The sequence below is a fragment of the Talpa europaea genome, assembly GCF_964194135.1.
Source record: "Talpa europaea genome assembly, chromosome: X".
In the NCBI taxonomy this organism is placed as follows: domain Eukaryota; kingdom Metazoa; phylum Chordata; class Mammalia; order Eulipotyphla; family Talpidae; genus Talpa; species Talpa europaea.
The window spans coordinates 7745060-7754306 of NC_140081.1; the positions used below are offsets into that span (position 1 = coordinate 7745060).

Below are 9247 nucleotides of genomic sequence, written 5' to 3' on the forward strand. Positions count from 1 at the left end.
CCCTGGTTTTTCCCTTTAATCATACTCGTCACGTTTGTGTTACGTGGGTCTTCTACTTGTTTGCCTCTCCAGTGTCTGGCTCTCCCTTTACCATCTTCTTATAAAACAAACTACCCGAAACTCCGTGGCATGAACCTCACTTATTTAATTGCCCTGGTTGTGTAGGATGCCAATGTGGCGGAAGCCCGGCTGGGCTGCTCTTGGCCAGGCAGGGCTGACTTGGGTGGGGCTTTCATGCATCTGCCTCAGCCGCTGGGTCAGCTGGGACGGACTGATGTGTACTTGCCTTTGTTGGGGCCCTGGGGTCACTCTCCCCATGTCCTCCTGTCCCGTGGCAGGTTAGCCCAGGCCTGTCCACATGAGTCAGAGAGTGGAAGTTTCAAGACTTCTGGAGTGCCGCGCTAGCAGTCAGCAGAAACACTTCCATTGCCTTCTGTTGGTCAGACGAGTCACAAGGCCAGCCTGATTCGAGGGGTGTGGAAATGGGCCCCACCTCCTGAGAGGAGCCGCACAGTGTGATGCCTCACAGCAGGCATCTTCCCACACCCCCCCCCCCAATGCAGCTCCGCGGGGGGCTGGACCTGGGCCCTGCTCCACGGACTGCGGTGTGGAAACTCCTGCTCACCGCCCAGGACTGTGCTACGTTCTGGTCAATCCCATATTCGGTCCTCACTTGGCTTTAAGTTATTCAAGATGTGGCGATTCTGCCTTTCCCATTAACCCAGCCTGGAATGCAACCACCAACTGAGAAACGGTCACTTTAGAGAAAAATTACCCAAGCTCGAATGGCGGGAGGGGAGGGGGTAATATGAGAAACTTCAAATTGAAGAGTGAGGCTGAAAAATCTGTCAAGTGCTGTAAGATAAAAATCTTCTCGAAAGGGCACATCTGCCAAGACTGCATTTTCACTGGCAGCCTTGACTGGAAACAAGGTCAGCGCGAAGCCAGTGTCCACCTTCCCAGCCAGGCCTGGGAGGGGCGCGGATTTTGATGTGAACTAAATTGGATCCCCCAAAGCCGGTGCTCTTAAAAACAAAAAAAATCCCTCTGAAGTTGGCCAGAGATGCTGGCGAGGGCAGCCTCACCCCTGCTGTGAACTTGGAGTTAGGCTACGTCACCTGAAGTGTTTCAAAGTGTCCTCCATCCAGACCCTTCCAGAATATGTCATCAAATTAGTCCATCAACCGAGGCTTCGACCTGACCTGCTCTATTGGCAGTGCTGCGCTGAAGATCTTGGGGATGCCCAAGACGTGGGAGGCTCTGCCTCCGGAGAACTTGCTAGAAACATACAGCCCCCCAAAGGCACTGGCAGTGGACCCGTCTGCTGGCCGCACTCCCCGTAGCCAGGGCAACGAGGCTTTCGTTGAGGGCGGGTGGGGCGGCTCCTTGGCTAGCACAGCTGGTGTTTATTGAGCGGCCTCAAGGTGCGGGCCCTCTGAGCTTTCTCTTCTCATGCAATTGAATCTTTGCACGGCTCTTGTCTCGGGAATGCTGTTAGTATCACCGTTTCGCCAGTGGAAACTGAAGCCCAAACTGGAACACTGGTTTCCCGGTCTGAAATGATCCGTATAAACATATAAAACATAAAAGGTAACAGCTAGTCTTCCCATGTGCCAGGCTTTACATGTATTATTTTCCCGCCACCGTAACCTTGTGGGCGTGTCAGTTATGATGTCTATTTCATAGATAGGGCAACTGAGGCACAGAGAGATTAAATTCATCCCCAAGATCACAAAGCAGATCGAGGGGTCCCTGGGTGTCTTCCTATTTTCTTGAGCTCATGGTGACTCTCCTGTGCCTTCTTGTCCCAGTGCCGATCTGCTCCAGTGGTGGGACGGCTGCCACGCACCGAGCCGCAGGTTCTGTCAGACACAGTCAAGTGGGGATCTTGGCTCTTTCCAGAAGCCCTTCCACTGACCCTGATCTCATTCAGAGTGTGCCTGTCATGAATCCCTTTCCTTGGGCTGCCCCGAGCCCCTCCCTGCCGGAATTCTTACGAGTCTTTCCTTTGCCCCTCCGTTGCTGGAGGATGGCTCTGCAGATGCCCGGCCTCCTCCTTTGTCCACATGCGGCATGTCCCCCCCACCCCGCAAGCGGCCGCGGCCTCCCCTCCCAAGCGAGCAGGCTGCAGGCCCAGGGTGCAGAGCCAAGGAGAGGGAGGACACGAGAATCCTGGCTGCAGAAGGGGCCTCCTCACACGCTCCTGAGGAAAGCTCCCGAGCAGCAGACACAGAGGAATGTGCCCTGCATCCAGCGGCCTCCTGTCGGTTTTATTTCAGGCAAATTAAAGCTGACGGCAGAAGAAGGGGCCAGAGAAACCAGCCCTTCACACTTCCTGGACACAACACCAAGCTTCTATCTTAGCAGATTCCAGCTGGAGAGGCTCCAGAAGTGACTGGAAGTCACCCTCCGGTGGTGCAGGAGTAAGGCTGAAACCCCGAGAGGACTCGGCCAGTACAAGGTCACGCAGCCCTTCAGGGACAGAGCCAGGCCTCGGGCACCCTTCGCCCGGGCGTGTTCTCTGCAGCCACCTTACAGCAGTGTCCAGCCTCCTGTCCTGAGGGGAGCGTCGTCATTTCCATCTGCCATCTGTGCTGCTAATTGCTTAAGATTTTCCTTAACTTGACTAATTTTTAAACAAATAAAATTTATTGAAAAGGGAAGCTTCGAATGACTAGCTTGCTCCGGTTTTACATTTTGCTAATGAATACAGCAAATGTCAGATTAAATCATCTCGCACCCCCTGGCGGGATGCCTTCTGCCTTTTTGGAAACAGGGCATGAGGGACAACGCGATGGGGGTCGAAGGCGCTCGGAGCTCCAGCCTCTCGTCTGTCGCTTCTCAGCTACAAAGTCCAGGGCCGGCGTCTCCTCCCCTTCCCCAGGCCCGGTTTCCCTGTCGGTGCGACAGGAGGGAATGCCAAGCCCCGCTCTGCGTCCCTGAGCGGGTCGTTATGAGAATCGAACATGCGAATCTGCGGGCGCGAGCTGCGTTCATCCAGATAAGCTCACCCAGTAGGTGTTCGCAGTGTGGCCACCGAGGCAGGTCAGTGAGATTTATTACTTCCCCGCCGATGGTGGGGGCGTTGGGTCGGCGGCTCCTTGTGCTCCCATCCTGTTCTTGGAAGGGGTGTCTGAGCAAACCCCTTACGGCCCGGGGCTTACCGGTCCTGGTGGCTCTCTCCTCCCCGGTGCTCAAAGACCTGCCCAGGCCTGAGAGGAGGGAAGGTTTCTTTTCACACATCGCGGTGAAGAGACTTTCCCAAGCAGAGTTTAAGTCTCCCGGGTGGAGACGCCGCCCTCCAGCTGAGCGATCCGATGGGACTTTCTGGTGTGAAGTGGAAGGAGGAGCCCCACTCAGCGCCTCGGCGCCAAGGGGGTGGTGAATGAACTCCTTTGTCAGTAGGCAGCCCCTGCTCGCCGGAGCCAGGGTAAATTTCACCACAGACAACTAATTTTCTATTTTTTAAAACTCCACTCTCTGCATTTAAAACTCTCTAGGGCTTACAAATGCTGACTCATTTCACCCTCTCAACCATCTATGAAGCCAGCACGATGGGTGACCTCATTTTATAGATGAGGAAACAGACACATCACCAAAGAAGATAGGAGGATGGCTATGAGCACATGAGAGCCTGCTTGCCTTCACCTGCCATTAGGGAAATGTGCTTAAAACCACAGCACCGTACTACTTTGTGCTTTTCACAATGGCTGACATTCTTTAAAGGTGAAATCACCGATGTTGACAAGGAACAATGCAACTCTCATACGTGGCTCTCGGGAAGGCAAATGGTCCCAACACTTTGGAGCATAGTGTGCTAGTGTACCATACAGTTAAACCTACACTTTGTAGCAATCCCACTTCTAGGTATTTGCTGGAGAAATGAAAGCCTATGTTCACGAAAAAACCTGTACATGAGCATTTATAGCAGCTTTAGTCATAATTGCTCCAAATGAGGGATAGCCCAAATGTCCTTCAACTGGTGAATGGTTAAAAAACTGTGGACATCCATACCATAGAATACTATTCGGCAACAAAACAAATGAACTATTGATACACATACCGACATGGATGATTTATGCTAAGTGAAAAAATTCAGACCGCGAAGGCAACACACTATCTGATTCCAAAAGTATAGGCAAGATAGGGATGGAGAACAGATCAGCTGTTGCCAGGGTTGCGTGGGACAAAGGCTTGATGACAGAGGAGCACCTCAAGGGAATTTTGGGGGTGATGGAACTATTCTGTGTCTTGATAGTGGAGCTGGTTTCATGACCATATGCATTTGTTCAAGCATATAGGACTGCAGACCTCGAAGAGTGAATTTTACTGCATTCAGATTAGAAATAGACAAATGAAACCAATAAATGCATGTGTTGTGTGTTTCGTACATACACCTGCTAATTTTTCTTAACATCTCTATCTAGTTCTCATTTTGAGTATTTAAATCCCTCTGGAACCAGGGCCTGTCACAAGTAGGTGTGTGCAAGTGCGTGCGAGTGTGAGGGTGCGCGTGCGTTTCTGTCTCTCCTGAACTCAAGTTTCCAAGGGAGCGGAAATCATCCATGCTCAAATAATTCCTCCATCTCCGCCTCAGCATGAGTCACCCTTTTGTTAACAGGAGACAGGAAAAGTCTCTGGAGGCATTTTAGCGTGAAGTGCTTATCCTGCCTCAGATTGCAGTGCCAATCTCACTGCTTTCCCGCTAATTATGCCTACTATTGTATCAATTTCACTCCCCCAAATAATCATTGGGTGGAGCAGCCAACTGGCTCTGTCACGTGTGGGGTCTGTAGATCCATCGATGAGGAGGAGAAGAACAGGAAAGAAGATTGATCTGGTCCAGTGTCCCCTGAGTTGAATGAGGGACCAACTCTCCTTTGTATGTTTGTTTTAAAAAACTTAAACATTTGATAGCATTTCTATAGTAGAGGGCATAAGATGTACACATATTAGGAGTTTGCTTGATGAATTTTTACCTGTATATACTCAAATAGCCCTCACCCGACCAAGATAGCGAACCAGTCCCAGCAACCTAGATGGTTCCTCGAGGCCCCTTTCCGTCAGTAACCATCTCCCATTCCCTGTATGCGCCACCACTACTCTTAACTTCTATCACTGTAGATTGATCTTTTTTAAAAAAAATCACAAATAAGACTTTTTATTTGTCACCACTGAAAGTCTGAATTTTAATGACTCTTGGACTGGCGGCTCATTCCCGTTAGCTCGTTCAACCTTAGCACCTGTCTCATCCCCAGTAGCTTTTCCATGAAGGTTCTTCACCACTTTCACTTTTCTAACAAGACATCACGGAGCAGGTAAGTAGGTGGGCTCACCCTTGCGGTGTCCTCCCCAAGGCCCTTTGCGATCCATTTACTCTCCCAAGTCACTTGTGTGTCCCTCTTGGGCAGGTCATAGTTTCCATCATTGTTGTCCGGGTTGGGGGAACTGTGGGTGCCAAGCAGAAGAGCCCTTCCAACCTGATTGTTTTTTGGTAAATAAGCAGCGGTAGTCTTGGCATCAAGATGATTTCTGTCACTGTCTGCCATGTGTTGACTATGGAGCACATCTAATCTTGGGTAAGATCCAGGCCATGAAAGTTAGTCAAGCAGTCTTGACCCTGAGAGTCCTCAGTGATTCGCTTGAGTTTTCTAAAGGCAACATCATCATCCGGCAGGTCAACCGGGCTCACTTCAAAAACATGACCCTTGAGGCTGTCAGGGGTGATTTTGTTTGCTTGAGATCTTGTGACTAGTGTTTTTCCAATATTTCTTATATCAAACATTGCTGGTGCTTTTGAATCCTAGGCAAAATTAGGGATAATTAGGCAGCCTCAAGGACAGTGCAGGGACTTCAGGAGAGTTAAGGAAGGCTCCGGTGGGAATAACAAACATCCCAGGACTAAGGTCAACAAGACATTCCGTAAGGAGTACAATGAAAGATAAGGAATGTGAAGATCCGCTGCTCAGTAGCAGATTAAGTGAGACAGACGAGAACTAACCAATCACAAAGAGACTGGTGGAGCCTTAGAATAATCAGGGAAAGAAGGTCTATATTCCCTGAGACACGACTCCACTTGGGCTTCCTTGCCCCTCCCTGGCCTGGTTTCATGGCCTGGGAGTCCCACTTTATTTCTGTTCCTTTTCTCCTCAATAAACTTTTTCTTTCTCTAAACAAACCTGCCTCTTCTCGCTTGCTGGCCTGAGCGTCTATGAAGTTCCTGCTGCGGCTTCCTGAGACACCAACCCGTGGGGGTCTAGTGGCTGGGACTCAGCGCTGCCCCTGCAGCCTGGGATCGTTCTTGGCTGGGAGACTAGGCCTGAAAATCTGTAATTACGGTATCACCTTCACACCATACCATTTTCTCCCTTTTCCCACTCTTTGTAAGCCAATTGTTTTTGCCGACCACCCTGGTGCTGCTTGCAGAGTCAAAAGGGCACCCCCACCCCAACAAGTACAAGTAAAACCAGGAAATCCAATGGTCTGTACCCGGCGTGGGTGTTAATGTCTTGGTTGTGGTAGTGTATTATGGTTCTGTAAAATGTTTCCATTAAAGGAAACTGGATAAAGAGTTCACAGGATCTCTCTGATTTATAGCTTATGATTTCATGTAAATCTACAATTATCTCAATAAAAATTTCAACTCAAAACATTACTGATCTCTAGGTACTACATGCCAGGGATGTAGTACTACTATTAAATGGTAGTACTACATTAGTAGTACTATTAAACAGTAGCACTATTTAATAATAAGTTCAATGTAATAACTTACAAAAAAGGAAATACACTGCCTCATTAAATCTATTTATAGATTGCAGGATAAATCCTGACTTGAGAAATATTAAAATGTGTGTGCATGTGAGGGAGGAGACATCACAACTTAAATCAAGGAACTCTATATGATAGTTTCTAGCACCTTCTCTACCCATCCCTCAAATTCCATCTTCTATTTCTCTTTCTGCTTCCTATTCTGTCTGCAGCTATCCAAGGCTCTTATTTAATCCCTAATTCTGAAGAAAGGAAAATCTTCTGGAAAAATCAAGTCACACTAAAGTATTGCAGACTTGACCAGTTGATTAATTTGTTGCTTCTCCCTCATCTATCCCCACTCCCACCCCCAACTTATCTTTGAGCCCTAGTACAATGATCTGTACATAGTGCTCTTTAAAGATTTGGTAACACAAATGAAAGGACTTTAAACGAGGATTGCTGATTAGGGTAATTTCTAAGTTAGAGAAATGACTCGCTAGTGGTGAAATATTCAGCGCTTTTGCACCTTCTTGGGGAAGGTAGTGAAGGACCTTTTCTGGCTGTTCAAATAGCTCAGCAGGACCTCCTGCTCACTCTAATCTCATCCACACAAAGAGCCCATCTTTCTTCAAATTGTGTTCTAAGTAAAAAAAAAAAAAATCAATTTCAAATTGTAAGGGCATGTGCACATTGTCAAATTGCCACGAACGCAAATGTGACTTCTGGTGGCTGTTCTAGATCTATCGGATGATGACTGGTGATGAGAATTTTGTCTTCTAAATTCATGATCTTCTATCTTGGGAAAACACTTTTAAAATGCTATCGACAATGTGTTTGATAGTAATAATAGACACCTAATAGGGATTTACAAAATTTTTTTCTTCTTCCGCCTTCAAAAGTCCCCTCTGGATAACAATAATTTACTTGGAAAATAATTCAATATTTTCATAACTGGCAAACCAATGTTCATTTACTCAGAGAAGATGTCATTAAAAAATAGAAGCCGGGGCCTCCCTGGTGGCGCAGAGGTTGAGCGCTGGGTTGTGAAGCTGCCCACAGCCTCAGCTGCGCTGGTTCGATCCCCGGCTGCTCCCCGGCCACCGGAGGAGGGTCCCACATGGCACGCAGACCTCTCCTGCCGCCCGCTGCTCCCCTCAGCAGTGTACTTCGGTCCCTCTGCCTGCTCTGCTCCCCGCTCTGGCTCTGGTGAATTCTCTCACCCTCCCGTGCTTCTGACTGTGCCCAGTGCTTGTATAAATAAATAAATAAAAATAAATCTTAAAAAAAAAAAATAGAAGCCAATAGACTCCACAGCGACCCCGGCTCCAACGCTCCTCGCAGCCTGCGCCTCGCTCGCTTCCTCTGCAACCATGACTGACAAACCCGATATGGCCGAGACTGAGAAATTCGACAAGTCGAAATTGAAGAAGACAGAAACGCAAGAGAAAAACCCACTGCCTTCGAAAGAAACGATTGAACAGGAGAAGCGAGCAGGCAAATCGTAATGAGGCCTGGGCCACCAGCATGCACTGTACATTCCACAAGCATTGCCTTCTTAGTTCACTTCTTTTAGCTGTTTAACTTTGTAACATGAAAGCAGTTGGATCGAGTTTGAATGACTGTGCTGCCCCTTTTCACATCGAAGAGAACTACTGACAAGGAAGGCGCGCCTGCCTCTCCCATCTGCCTGTCAGGCTGCGGGGAAGGGAAAGAACTGGCATGTTGGCGAAGGAAGAAGCTCGTGGGACGACAGTGAAATCCAGCGTAAACACCCCGTTGGTCCACGGTGTCCTGCAGCCTGTCCAATGCAGTTTAATCAGAGTGCCATTTTTTTGTTCAAATGATTTTAATTATTGGAATGCACAATTTTTTTAATATGCAAATAAAAAGTTTTAAAACCTAAAAAAAAATAAATAAAGCCAATACTCCCCTGACTTGATTCTCCAACTTAGCTTAGATACCAGGACAATGTTTTAAAATATTATCCAAGTCTGTTTTTCTCATTTTGGTAGGTAGTTTTTATTAAAGAGAAAGAAAAAGAATCTCGGTCTGTTCTTTTGTCGTGAAGATCGGGCCCCTAGATGGGGCTTCCAAAGTAATCATTGCTTAGATTGAACTTTCAATAAAAGCTTTAAAAGCCCTATGGGGACACTAGTCTTGACAAGGGAAAGAACAGGGTTTTCTCAGGATCCCCCAAATTGGGCCTTTATAAAATAGAAATCAAAGTTTAGAGTGTCGCCCACGGAAAAGCCACAGAGCAGGAAGGCTTGGGACACAGGGTGGTCAGGGAGACGCCTCCACCCCGGAGGGAACACACTTCCAGTTCGGAGAAGAAGCTGCACAGAGGAAGAAAGATGCAAATGCCTCCTCCACCCCCTACCCCCCACCCCTCCACCCCCTACCCCCCACCTTTCCAAATAGGCCTTGGGGGCAGAAGGGGTGGGAGTGACACCCACAAAGGCTTGGGATTCTGCCACAAAGGCAGGCTAAGTGGCCG

General features: G+C 48.3%; 1 protein-coding gene across 1 annotated transcript; it reads left to right on the top strand.

Moving 5' to 3' along the window:
* Positions 1–7578: 7578 nt before the first annotated feature.
* On the top strand, positions 7579–8255 carry LOC311187100 (thymosin beta-4-like; the record flags this gene model as incomplete). Its single annotated transcript, XM_084258350.1, has 1 exon — positions 7579–8255. Exon 1 carries the CDS (start codon positions 8121–8123, stop codon positions 8253–8255), a length of 135 nt encoding a protein of 44 aa, XP_084114476.1. The 5' UTR covers positions 7579–8120.
* Positions 8256–9247: the final 992 nt, after the last annotated feature.